Source organism: Acomys russatus, chromosome 15 (genome assembly GCF_903995435.1).
Source record: "Acomys russatus chromosome 15, mAcoRus1.1, whole genome shotgun sequence".
Lineage (NCBI taxonomy): Eukaryota > Metazoa > Chordata > Mammalia > Rodentia > Muridae > Acomys > Acomys russatus.
This window is the reverse complement of record NC_067151.1, coordinates 6,909,480-6,923,010: the sequence shown is the minus strand read 5'-3', so window position 1 is coordinate 6,923,010 and position 13,531 is coordinate 6,909,480. Positions and strand designations below refer to the sequence as shown.

The 13,531-nt window shown below is 46.0% G+C and overlaps 1 protein-coding gene across 1 annotated transcript in view; it reads right to left on the bottom strand.

Moving 5' to 3' along the window:
* Positions 1-2,136: 2,136 nt before the first annotated feature.
* Positions 2,137-13,531, bottom strand: part of Nceh1 (neutral cholesterol ester hydrolase 1) — a 61,531-nt gene continuing 50,136 nt past the window's right edge. The window contains exons 4-5 of the mRNA XM_051156992.1: positions 4,475-4,646; positions 2,137-2,795 (exon numbers count right to left, since the gene is read on the bottom strand). Coding sequence (XP_051012949.1) covers positions 2,178-2,795; positions 4,475-4,646 — 790 coding nt within the window. The 3' untranslated portion in view covers positions 2,137-2,177. The remainder of the gene's footprint in view (positions 2,796-4,474; positions 4,647-13,531) is intronic.

Sequence of the window (13,531 nt, the reverse complement as noted above, 5' to 3'; positions counted from 1 at the left end):
CTCTGTTATTCCATTTCATTCTATTTTCCTATTTCATACGTGAATTTATTATGCTTAGCTCATATCAATATTGTCCTAGTCACTGTTCTGTGGCTGTGCGGAGCCATGACCAAGGCAACTGTTAAGAAGACAAAGTATGTAACTGGAGGCTGGCTTGCAGCTTCAGAGATTTAGTGCATTACCCACAGTCTTTTTTACCAAAACCTCCTGGAAAACCAAAATCAGAAGGCCTCAGCGGCTTCTCTTAGATGCAGAGGGAGCTGTCACAACCTCTTTTCCCTTATCCTTGACTCTAAAGTCAGAACCCTGCAGCCGAAGCTGGCGAATCCTGCTGCTTGCTGACGGGGTACTGGGCCTCTTGTTCAGTTACACTCGCGCCAGCTATCTGTCTTTCACGGTTTCCTTCGCTGCTCAAGCTTTCCTTTAATTCCGTTTCACAAGTTGGAAGCGTTATCTAATGTGGAATCCCTCAGTATGCCCAAGACGCCCACACTGGCAGTGAAGACCTTTTATGAAGGTAAGGCTGGGCAGTCAGAACTTCTAGACCAGAATGGAGGGAGAAACTAAGAGGAGTGGGGCAGTCCTAGCATCTGCCCTCCACCCAGAGGGACTCCCCGAGGGTTCCTCTGGCCATTTGTGGGCAGAGATGCGTATGTGTGTCCCCCCCCCCTAAGCTATTAAACTATAGGTTGGGTATCCCTCATCTGAAGAGCTTGGGGCCAGAGTGTTTCAGAATTTTAATTTTCTAGACTTTGGAATATTTGCATATATATAATTAAATATCTTGAGGATAAAACCCAAATCTAATTGAGACATTCGTTTGTGCTTTTTATACACGTTATCTACATAGCCTGAGGGTAACTTTATACAATAGATTTAATAATTTTATACACAAAATAAATGTCCATCGTCTCGAGTTTTCCACTTGCGCCATCACACCAGACTCAAAATTCTAGACTTTGGAATAGTTCAGATCTGGATTAGGGATGACCAACCAGCATACTTGGATGACTGTACTAGGTAAAAAGTTTCAAATTCTTTTAATTTGTACATGCATATAAATATCAAAGTATTTGATCCTTACACGTCATTCTACTATTATCCATATCCTCACAAAATTACATGTGCATATAACTCTATGGTAGTTTTCTTTTAAAAATACCTTTTATCTTAAATTTCTTATAATGTCTTTCAGAAAAACCCTGCTTAACTATACATATTAACACTAAATAACTTATAAAATAAATAATACACTATACCAAAATAGTCCCATATTCAGCTACGAGTGAAAAAGTTGAGTTTTCAAGAATGCACTAGCCCTTCTTCCAAAAATGGACAGGACTTTCTAAGATTTTTTTTTTTCATAATTTTAAGCTATTACTAAGCATAATTTATTTCCTTGCTATCCCAAATATATACACACACACCACACTTTGTGATTTATGCCAGGAGTATTCTTATGTAACAATAGGCTATTATTTTTCTATCTTTACTTATTTTATAATAGGAAACTTACTCTACATTTAAATACGTTTTTTTTCCTCAAAAAATTTCCCAAGGAAACATCCAGTACATGTAGTTTCACATTTTCTTAGACTATTAGTAGAAAGTATCCTTCTAGCCCCACTGAATTTATAGCATCTAGCTCATAAAATCAACACACTTGAGGAAGAAAAGCTTTTGAGAAGAAATCTGTCTTGCTGGAAATCCTGTCGACCATCTTGGAAGGCATAGGACATGCAGTCCCATGGGCGGCCTCCAAATGTCGACAAGACCCTGCTCTGCAGCCCATGTCAACCTCGGCCAACTGAAGAAAGCTCATGTGGGTTTTTTTTGGGGGGGGGGAGGGGGAGGGGGTTGTTTTTTTTAGTTCCTCAGAATTTGCTGCCTCACCCACAGCTGGAAAAAAATTCCTACTAGAAAGGACCTAAGGTTACTACTACTCCTAGCTCTTCAAACTGTGGCCACTCACAGCACTCGGGCTTGGAGAAAGAACAGAGAAAAGGACCCATTTGGGGAACCAAGTTCAGATGTTTTTAAAGTTGTTAGTCAGAGTCACTTTTAAATTGCAGATTATTGCAGTGTCTACAGGGTACAGATTCCAATGCTAATGAGAAAGAAATGGCGCGGAGCAAACAGAGGAGGTCAAGAGCTTCGCATCTGAGGACTTTACTCCATCACAGGTTTTGATCGAGCCATTTGATATAATTATTCCTAGTCCGGATTCCAACAGAGAAGTTGATTGGCCAGCTCGTGAAAATCATACAACCATGGAAGCCATCCTCAAAGTGGTCCCAGGTCACGTTCACACCCGCACTCTCCAAGCGCTTGGCATACATGACCCCATCATCGCGCAGGACATCGTGCTCACACGTGAGGATGTAGGTCTTCGGGAGGCCCTGAAGCACTTCCTGGTCTGCGATGAGGGGCGAAGAGGCAGCATCCAACAGTTGGGGCATCTCCTGGATGATCCTGGCGTCACCCGTGGTCTGTACGACAGGCTTGTAGTGCTTTCTGATGGACGCGGGCAACAGGGAGGGCCAGTTGAGACGAGCCCTGAGGGCCGCTGCCCTCTCGACGTCAAGGGAGGTGTGATTGTTCACAATCATTGGCTCGACAAAGTCAGAGTTGCCCTTGAAGTACTCTACCCAGTACCTCACCATGACGTGGCGCGGCAGGATGGGAGTGTTCATGTTTTGCTGATAAGAGGGTGTGTTGAAGTCCAAAGCCTGGAGCACTGGGTAGATCAGAGCCTGCACTTTGAGTTTATTTTTCAGGCTTTCCACGTAGGAAAACTAGAATAGAAGAAACATAATATTTCATTTTGCACGGATCCTTTTACAGAATGCTTTAAATAAGTGAACATTTTTAAATTTTATTTTTACAATTAAATAAAGCACTCCGGATCACCATGGCCCGCCAGGCTGCTGGACACCGCCTAAGGAATGACGGCTGTTTGTGACTCATAGTTTCAAATGATTCGCTGTCACATGACCTCTGAGGTCTCTTAAACCCCCCAACAACACACTGCTTGTTTCTATCTTTAGTACTTACACGCCTTGTTGCACATTACCTGTGAGCAAACTGTGGGCCTTATTTAATATTTTATTCCCTAAATGATGACAAATGGCAATGGCTTCTGGGACAAGGGGGAAAAAATCACTAATCTTAGTCTTCTAGAGAAGAAGGAAAGGAAGGGAAAACATGGGGAAGGCAGGACTCCAGGCGTCAGTTACAGCTGCTCAGTAATTAGCTGGAACGGTGAGCACATGCCCAGAGTGAGCGCATGCCCAGAGTGAGCTCATGCCCAGAGTGAGCGCATGCCCAGAGTGAGCTCGAAGTGAAAGGAAAATGACTGCAAATCCCAGCGACCTCAGCTCGCCTGTGACCCTCCACAGTTGTCTATATTGCCCCATTTTGTAATTGCAGTATTGCAAATCTTACATGTGAAGGTTACATCTAGTAAGAGGGCATGTAACTGAACAACCGTCCTCACTCTAGAACTCCATCTCCTAGTAAGATGCAAGTAAGAACTGTGCACGTCATCTCCCTGCGTCCTTGCAACAGTCCTATGCTTAGATGACATTGTCCCCTCATTTCTGAGGGTCGTAGAACAAAAAGATTTAGCCATGGACTCACACCTCTCCAAGGCGGAGCCAAAATTCTGTGCATCTTTGAGGCCTGTGAGCTAGGCACGATGGTACGCACTTCCAGATGGCTAAGCCAATAGGATCAGAAGTTCTAGGCCAGTCTGGGCTACATAGCAAGACCTTGGCTCGAAACAAAAATCATATAAGCTGAGAGTGATGGCACAGGCCTGTAATCTCAACACTTGGGAGGTGGAGGCAGATGGACCAAAAGTTCAAGGTCTAAATTACAGAGAGAGTCTGAATCTAACCAGGGCTACATGATATCCTAACTCAACAAAACAAAACAAAAACACCAAATAATAATAAGCAAAACCTTGGAAAATGGCTTAGCATTTTAGTTTATCTTAAAGCTCTAAGAAAATAACCACAGGAAATGAAATTTAAGTCAAAACATCCCATTTTTCTTTTTCTTTTTTTAAAGATTTATTTATTTTATTTATTGTATATCAGTGCTTTATCTGCCAAAGAAGGCATCAGATCACACTATAGATGGCTGTGAGCCACCATGTGGTTGCTGGGAATTGAACTCAGGACCTCTGGAAGAGCAGGTGGTGCTCTTAACCACTGAGCCATCTCTCCAGCCCCCCATTTTTCAAGTCAAACGGTAAGAGGTGCCCATGCATCTTCCTGAGGAACACTAGCCTTTCTACAGACACTCCGCAGTGCCCGCTTCAAAAAGCCCTGTGAGAAGGCTCTGAGGGCAGCCGCTGGTGTGCTAGCCACGTGGTGGGCAGGCCAGCACCACGAGTGATGAACAGGGAGCCAGCTGGACATGCTCACCCACACCTACAACCACAGACACTGCAAGGCAGTGTCGTTGTTACCTGCTGTCCAACGACAGTAGCCAAATTCCCGCCAGCACTGTCTCCAGAAATGCCGACTCTGCCAGGGTCCACCTTGTACTTGTGTAAGACTTCTGGCTGCAGGAAGTATTTTGTGGCACGGATGACATCGTAAGTTTGCTCTGGAAAGTAAACCTGTGGAACTAGCCTGTAACTGTGGAGACAAAAATTCGTGTTCTTTTTAGGACATCGCCACATCTTAATGGCCACGTGACATTTAGAGAGGAAAAAGGCAGAAGCCAGAAACAGACAAGAACTTAGCATAAATATAAAATATAAACCATTTGTTTCCTTGTAAATAACTAGAGTTAGTAATTTGGTGCTAACACAGTCCTTAAAAACGTTCGAGCTGGCTCTCTCCTAGTTCCATTTAGCAGTCAACTTGGCACAGACCAGTGTTATGGGAGGGAGTCTCAACTTGGAGATCGCCTCCATCAGATTGGCCTGTGAGCTCCTCTGTTGGAGTATTAGCATGCATGTTTGATGGGAAGCCCCGCCCACAGTGGGCGGGGCCACTCTGGGCAGCCGTCCTGGGTTCTTATGAAGGCAGGTCGAACACCATCCAGAAGAAACAAGACAGTGAGCACTGACGCTCCGTCTCCTCCCCACATCTCTACCCTGACTCCCCTCAACGTGGACTGGAGCCAGGACGTGGGAGCCAAATAGGCTTCTTCCACCCTCATGTTGCTTTCGGTCATATTTTAACCACAGCAACAGAATCCAAGGAATTTGTGTGTACGCTGGAATGCTGGTAAAATGTCTTTTTAACTGGAAAGGGAATGCTAAGTTGGCACACAGCCTCGTCCGGACCCTCTGAGACATTTCGGAGTTCCCCCTAAGGCACACGTTGTAATGGCAGAGGTCTTTGTCATCTTATTCTGGAAAACGTGTCAGAACCCTGATCTTGCCAAGGGCCACACTCAAGATGGTTTCCATGTGTACCTGCGGTTCAGTCTGGCTCCTCACAGCTTCTCAGTCTGCAGCCTCCTCCTTGTGCTTAATTTTACTTATCCTTTGAGCCTTAGCTGGGAGGGTTGACTGTAATTCCACTTGCTTCTGGGGCTGATGTGGCCACTCAGGGATTGATTGCCTTGGCCTGGGCACTTTGTAATCTCGGTCACTTAGGGAGTCAGAATCCTGAATCCAGAAGTCCTGCTGGGCAACACTGTGAGTTCAAGTCCAGTCTGGGATACTTAGGGAGAATGAAATGAAAATTCATAAAATGAAAAAAAAAATTTTTAAAGGCCTGGGCTATACAGCTCTGTACAGCAAGCAGTACTTACTGCTCCACGAACGGGAGGGGTGGTTTGCACTATTTATTCCACTAGGTGGCGACATCTCTCAAGACTGTACTTATCCCTGCTCTTCCTATGTAATTTCTGATTTGAAAACAAAACCAGATACACCTCAGGAGTCAGGACATGAAACATCAGCTCTCTCCTTTCCTTTTTACATTCCATCACTGTCTCAGTTATGGTTTCTGTTGCTGTGAGGAAACACTATGAACCAAAAGCAATCTGGGGAGAGGGGAGGGGAGAGGGCTTACTCACACAGGCCAGGAACCTGGGGGCAGGAGCTGATGCAGGAGCCTTGGAGGGGTGCTGCTCGCTGGCTCACTCCCCATGGCTTGCTTAGCTGGATTTCTTATAGAACCCAAGACCATCAGCCCAGGGATGGCGCCACCCACAATGAACTGGGCCCTCCCCCATCAATCAGTAATTTTTTAAAAATGTCTTACAGCTGGATCTTACGGAGGCATTTTTCTCAATTAAGATTCCCTCTTTTCATATAAAACCAGGCAGCATGGTCACTACTCCATATATCATAATAAACAGAATTTGTAGCTGCACAGGAGGTCAGGACAGATTTGTACCGGGATATGCATATGAATTAAGCTGAGTTTCCAGGCACTGATCTACAAAACAGCAAAGAGTCTTTGGGTTAAAGGAAATAAAATCTGGGAAAACTGGCAGCCTACTGACTAATCCTGTCAGTTAATAACTTGCCATGCTAACATGGCAAACGATCCTGAAAGCAAATCATAATACTAACATCTATACTGCCATTGGAGATCTACAGTCTAGTCCAAGCTGGTGATACTGGCTGGCCTGTGATCCAACTACCAGAGGCAGGGGTGGGGGAAACTCCAAAAGTTCAAGACTGGGCTCTAATGAGAGTTCAAGGCCAGACTGGGCCTTGTCTGTTTCAGGGAAAAAACAGCCTAGCATGTGTGACTCCACATCCTTCACTAGTGCTCCTGTCCCCACGCAATCCATAATCTAAGCCTGCTTTGATCTCTGGCAATCCTTTTCTTAAAGACAAGGGCTAACCTTGCAGCTCAAGCTACTGTATTCATTAGTTTTTCTCAGCCAGAAAGGACACTACTGTTGTAGAGCAGAAACGAATATACTAAAAGCACTGTGGCTTTGTTTAACATGGTAAACTTTACCTGAGAAGTCCAGCAAAGTCTGGAATGTATTTACAGACACAGAAAACTTAGAGTCAGGAGGAAATTTATGGATGTCTTATCTAAAGAAAGCAGACTGCCTGGCCTAGTAGCCCAGGCCAATGATAAAAACCTCCTTGGGACTGAAGTCTGTCAAGAGTGACTTCAAAACCAACCTGAGGAACCGCAGATGGTCCTGTCTCAAAATATAAAACAGAACAAAAGCCTGGATATACAGCCCAGTGGCACAGTGCTCCTCTAGTACACAGGGGGCCCAAGAGAGGAAGGGAAGGGGGGTGGGAGGGGCAGGGGGAGGGTGTCTGCTGCCTACCGCTCAAGCTCCAACTTATGCTCCGCTCCTGGAAGGTACTGGAAAAGCATGTGCCAGCATACCCAACTCAGAGCTAGAATAGTGTGTGTGTGTGTGTGTGTGTGTGTGTGTGTGTGTGTGTGTGTGTGCATGTGCGAGTCGGTGCATGCACCAAAAGAGTATGTGCTACAGAGATAGAATCCTAGATAAAAATGACTTTAAACTCATGCTGCCACCCTCCCCCCCCCATTCTAAAATATATGTGTATTCTTCAAAAGGCCCCACACTGACCTCATTTGAACAGTAAATCCTCAAACTAGGTTTTTGGCGTCTCAGAACATATGCCATGATTTTGGTGGGTTAGCAATATTCCTCATACAAAATTACACACATTAACAATCTGCTTTACATAATGTCAGGAGGGTTGCACCTGTGATCCTGGCACTCGGGATACAGAGGTAGGAAGATGAGGAATTCAAGGCTAATAGTGAACCTGAGGCCAACCTGAGCTGCATGTCATAAACAAACAGAAGCCATTACCCATGGAAAACATTATCTTCCTCACCAGACTCGGTCACCTGCACATGTATGTAACTCCAGCACTGTGCTCACCTGCACACATATGTAACTCCAGTACTGCACTCATCTGCACATGTATGTAACTCCAGTACTGTGCTCGCCTGCACACATATGTAACTCCAGTACTGTGCTCGCCTGCACACATACGTAACTCCAGTACTGTGCTCGCCTGCACACATATGTAACTCCAGTACTGCACTCATCTGCACATGTATGTAACTCCAGTACTGTGCTCGCCTGCACACATATGTAACTACAGCACTGTAGTCATCTGCACACCTGTAATTCCAGCACTAAGGAGGTTAGGGAGGAGGGATGCCGAGCTCCACAGCAAGTACAGGCCAGTCAGAGCTACATATGCAGTATCAAACACATGATAAATCTCTCTTTCTCTCTCTCTCTCTCTCTCTCTCTCTCTCTCTCTCTCTCTCTCTCTCTCTCTCTCGCCCCCCCCCCCTCTCTCTCACACACACACACATCTTCTAAACTCTGCCTGTGCTTCACCTAATGTTGGAAGTTTTTCAAAAACACTGAGGTTTGAGCCCTACCCCAAAATATTCTATTCCACTACTATAGAGTGAAACCTTAGGAGAAAAATCCCCAAGAAATCCCAGTGCTGCCCCAGGTCAGACACATCAGAACCCATCGCATGCTCCTTTTCCCTCCCTCTGCCCACCAGGCCACTTCCTACTTCCACCTCCGGACACTGGCCCCCTCTCTATCTGCAGGATTTCCTCATCAAAATTCCCTACCTTTCATTTTAAATGACATTCTTTTCAATAACTTTCTGAGGGCTGGAGAGATGGCTCAGAGGTTAAGAGCACTGGCTGCTCTTCCAGAGGCCCTGAGTTCAATTCCCAGCAACCACATGGTAGCTCACAACCATCTTTAATGTGATCTGACTCTCTCTTCTGGCCTGCAGGGGTACATGCAAATGGAGTATTCATACACAAATAAAATGAAATCTTTTTTAAAAAGGGGGAGCAGGTGTAGGTGACACATGACTGTAATCCCAGCACTAGGGAGGCAGAGGCAGGTGCATTGCAGTGAGTTCGAGGCCAGCCTGATCTACAAAATGAATCCAGGGCAGCCAAGGCTACATAGAGAAACCCTGCCTCGAAAAAAACAAACAAAAAACCCCCCAAAACTTTCTGAGTCCCTCTCCTTTCTAGCAGCCAAGTTCTCTCACAATACACCATAACTCAGACACCTCAAATTTCTTGAGAAAAGAAAGGTCCAGAATGGTATGCCAGGGAGTGGTCCCATGCACTGGCCTTGGCAGGTGCTTTGTCTGTTTTGCTGAGGCAATGTCTCTTGTACGCCAGGGCAGCCACAAAGCTGAGGATGACCTTGAACGTCTGATCCTCCTGCCCGGTTCCTCCAGAGTGCCAGAATTACAGTGGTGTTAGCACGAAAAGCAGGATTTTACAGAATCCAAGAACACTACCTCCAGCCTCCAACACACTTTAATATTTATGCCGCTGACCAGGGAAAGGAGGAAGTGCAGAAAGGCTGGTAAACTGGAACAGCGCTAGTGTCCAACAAGGCTGCAACAGGCGTTGTCTGTCCCTCAGAAATAGCACAACTTGGAAGCCATACCATTGCTGTGTGCCGGAGGACAATGTTTCCTCAGGTGGTGCCAGGTGGGTGAAAGGTTGTCTGAGTCGGGAATGACATCACCTTCCTGCTGGATTTAGCGCAACAGAGAGAGAAGGCTCACAGCCTTTCCAGCTATGTCAGCCTCATTTTTATTTTCTCTCTCCCAAGAAATTTTCAATAAATTCATCATGGGCCCCTTAAGAGGTTTACTATCTTCCAAGTATGAAGAACCTATCTCTTCAGTAGAGGGATCCAAAATAAATTAGTAGTGGTAGCAAGCTCTCTACTGGAGAAAGACAACCCCTGGGGGCGCAACCTACGCATTCATTTCACAAAGTTCTTCTCACTGAAAGAACATGCAGCGGGGGCTGGGGATGGAGCCTGGTAGGTACAGTGTCTGTCCACTGGTCAGAAGCCCTTGGGCTCCACCCCCAGCACCACATAAAACCAGGCGGGGTAGCACAAGCAACCCAGGAAGCCAGGCAGGAGGGTCGGAAGTACAAGGTCATCCTTAACTATACAGCAAGTTCAAAGCCAGCTCGGGCTACAGGAGACCCTGTGTCAAGAGGAGGAGGAGCAAAAGAAGGAGGAGGAAGAGGAGGAGGAGAGGGAGGAGGGAGGAGGATGGAAGGGGAGGAGGAGGGAGGAGGAGGAAGAGGGAGGAGGACGGGGGAGGAAGAGAAGGGAGGAGGAGGAGGGAGGAGAGGGAGGAGGAGAAGGAGGGAGGGGGAAGAGGGAGGAGGAGAAGGGGAAGAAGGGATGAAGGGACACTGCAACAGCAGAAGCTCTGGGATCTACAGCTGTCTGTCGTCTTTTGGGAGTGGACTTTGGGTATGAACTTTGGAGACCAGTCTTCCTTGCTGCTTCTGCTTTCAGAGCATGGAGATTAGAGCAAAGGCTTGACTGACTGGATAAGAACAATACTCAATAAGCCAGGTATGGTGGCTCACATGTGTAACCCCAGCACTTCGGTGGCCAAGAAGACTGCCGTAATATGAGGCCAGCCCAGTCTATGTGGTGAACTGCAGGCTAACTTTGGCTACAGAAGATCCTGTCTCAAAAGGGTGGGAGAAGGCAGATAGCTCAGTGAGTAAAGTATTTGCCGTGACTACGCAAGCAAGGAGGGCCTGGTTTTGACTCCCAGAACCCACATAACAAGCTAGGTATGGAGGTATGTGCTTCTAACACAGGTACAGGAAGGGTGGACACTGGTAGCATCCTTGGGCTTACTGACCAGCCAGCCTCATCTGCTTCGTGAGTTCTAGGCCAGGGATAGAACTGGTCTTGGGGAGGAAGGGTGGATACAGCTCCTGAGAAAGGACATCTGTAGTTGCCCTTTAACCTGTATAAGCATGTCCATGTGCATCCGCAAACACACAAATACACGTGGGTGGGGATTCAAAACATTGGATTGATATTTGGAGGCTGCACCAAAATCTTAGAAGCTGAGTTCCAGAGGCCAGGAACGAAGTCTTTTTAAACAGTGTCAATCTCCCTATGTGCTGGTCCCAGTTTAAGACTTCCTGGGGCTCACAGCAGCTCAAAATACTTGCCTAGAAAGCACTGGGTCCTACGTTTTGTCCCCAAGACTGTGAGAAGGTAGTATCTTCCTGGGACCTGTCTGTAAAGCCTGAGAGACTCTGTTTCCAGGTGCTTATCTCAACAGCCTACCCCATACAGAGGCAAACCTCACCCTGAGCCCCAGCCAAGACAACCCACCAGCCTAGGCAATCCAGGGAACCGTGCATGCGCTTCTGGCTTCCTGTCTTGGTATAGGTGCAGAGGCTAGAGAGGGATCCACAAGGCCCAGTGTGAGCCAACAGAGCCAGGCTTCCCAGCTCACAGGTTGACTGTGAATGCAACATAACTGTGTGCACATGTGTGTACATGTGTGTACATGTGTCTCCGGGTACAATATATGTGTGCATATATATGTAAGCAGCCAGAGGGATTTTATTTAAGAAGTGATCAGCGACAACATACATTAACTAGGAATGTCTGAAAGGAGTGCTTTGCTACTTAGCTTCAGGCAACAGTATATTCTGGAGGTAGCCATGGTATCTTCTCTCTGTAGAATTAGATTTTGCGGTGCTGGCTAATGCTGGCTAGGGCGGACCTGAGTAGGCACGTGTTGAACCCATCTTCTCTGTGCTGTACTTTTGTTTTGTGTGCGGAGAGGTGCAAGTTGGACTGATCTTCCCAGTTTTTGCTGTTGTTTTGGTGTGTGTGCGTACACACACACACACATACACACACGTGTCGAGGGGTCAGAACCTAAGACCTTACACATTTGAAAAGAGCACTTTACTTCTGTGTCACTCGAGGGAGAAGAATAGAGAGCCAAACTGAACAGTGAGGTTATTGTGAGCTTCTCAGCCTGCCATGCAGCCCACGGACACTGCATGGTGTCCCACGAACGCACTGTGGCTTTGGAAGCTTGTAGCCCCAATGACCAATGAAAACAAGGCCCTGAAGTCTCCGGTGCTTGTACCTTGCTACCCGTCAGCATCGTGCGCGACTGTGGTAGCAACAGGAGCCTCCAGCTCTGCAAAACTTCTAGCTCTCACCTGACATTTGGTAAAACGTTATGTGGCTTAAGGCATCCACGTGAAATGGTCTATAAAGGTAGAAAGCAAATTATCTAATTAAAAGCTAAAACTTGAATGTTTTCTACAACAAAGGGGATACATGATAAATCCCTTGTAAAAATCTGGTATTATCCAACATCCTATATGTATTGACAACCAAGAATAGCAAGGTTTCTTATTGCGATGCTAACCTTGGTTAAGTCAGCCCACTGTTGGACTACCCAAATCAAAGCTTATAAACTGCTCTAATAAATCTTTGCATACACAGTCATCCATAATATACACATATCCACTCTACGGACCTGTTCCTTTAGAGCTCCCCAACTAATAAATTATCTCCTTCTGCATCTTTGAAACAGAATCTCTTGTGTCCTTTATGTCTTGGTTTTTCTTTCTTTCTTTCTTTCTTTTTTTTCTGTTGTTGTTGTTTTGTTTTGCTTTTCAGGACAGGGTTTCTCTCTAGCCTTCGCTGTTCTGGACTCGCTTTTTAGACCAGGCTGGCCTCGAACTCACAGTGATCCACCTGCCTCTGCCTCCTGAGTTCTAGGCTGTGCTACCACGCCCAGCGTCCTTTATGTCTTATGGTCCTAGTATTATGTTTTACTAAATAAAGCAGAGGTTAAAAGGCAGGGTACTGGAAATATCCACTTTATGAATGTAAAACAAGATGGTCCTAGGTTATATAAATAAAAATACATATGTGAATTAGATATAAGATACCTTTCACTTCTGGATACATATTGTACAATTAATATGTGCTAATTGCAAAGTGCCATAGAAGGCATTTAGTAGGAGGTCCTGACTCTACTTATTTATTTATTTATTTATTTATTTATTTATTTATTTATTATTTATCTATTTATTTTTGGTTTTTCAAGACAGTTTCTCTTTGTAACCTTAGCTGTCCTAGAACTCACTCTGTAGACCAACCAGGCTGGCCTTGAACTCAAGAGATCCACCTGCCTCTACCGCCTGAGTGCTGGGATTAAAGCCGTGCACCACCGGGCCTGGATTTTTACCTACTTTTAAAACTAAAGGTCTGTCCCCTGAGCCCTGCAGACCAGCACAGGCAATGTGCGTGTGTGCGCGAATTGATTCCATCTCCTGGTGCTTACATTACATCAGGTGGTTCCGTCTCCAGCTGCCCCAGCCCATGACTACCAGCTCCCACTGATACAATCTTCACCAAAGCAAAGCCATGATGCAACTCCCCACCCCAGGTGACCCTGCTGCAGTCTTTCTGCCAATGGAAGGGGAAGCTCAGGGAGAACCCCAGCCTCTACCACATTCCTGGGCTCACAGGGTGCGCTGCCTTCACTCTGGTTTTCCTGGGTGGGCTCATGGGCCCTTAGCAGTCTCTTTCTCTCACTTCCAAGCCCTCTCATCCTATCAATCTAGACTCCATAACCATTTTTCCTTAAGGGGCTCTGTTCTGTCATCATTTTTTATTTTCAGTTTGTTTGTTTTGTTCTTGTGTTTCTTAGAGACAGGGTCTCATGTAGCCCAGGCTGACTTCA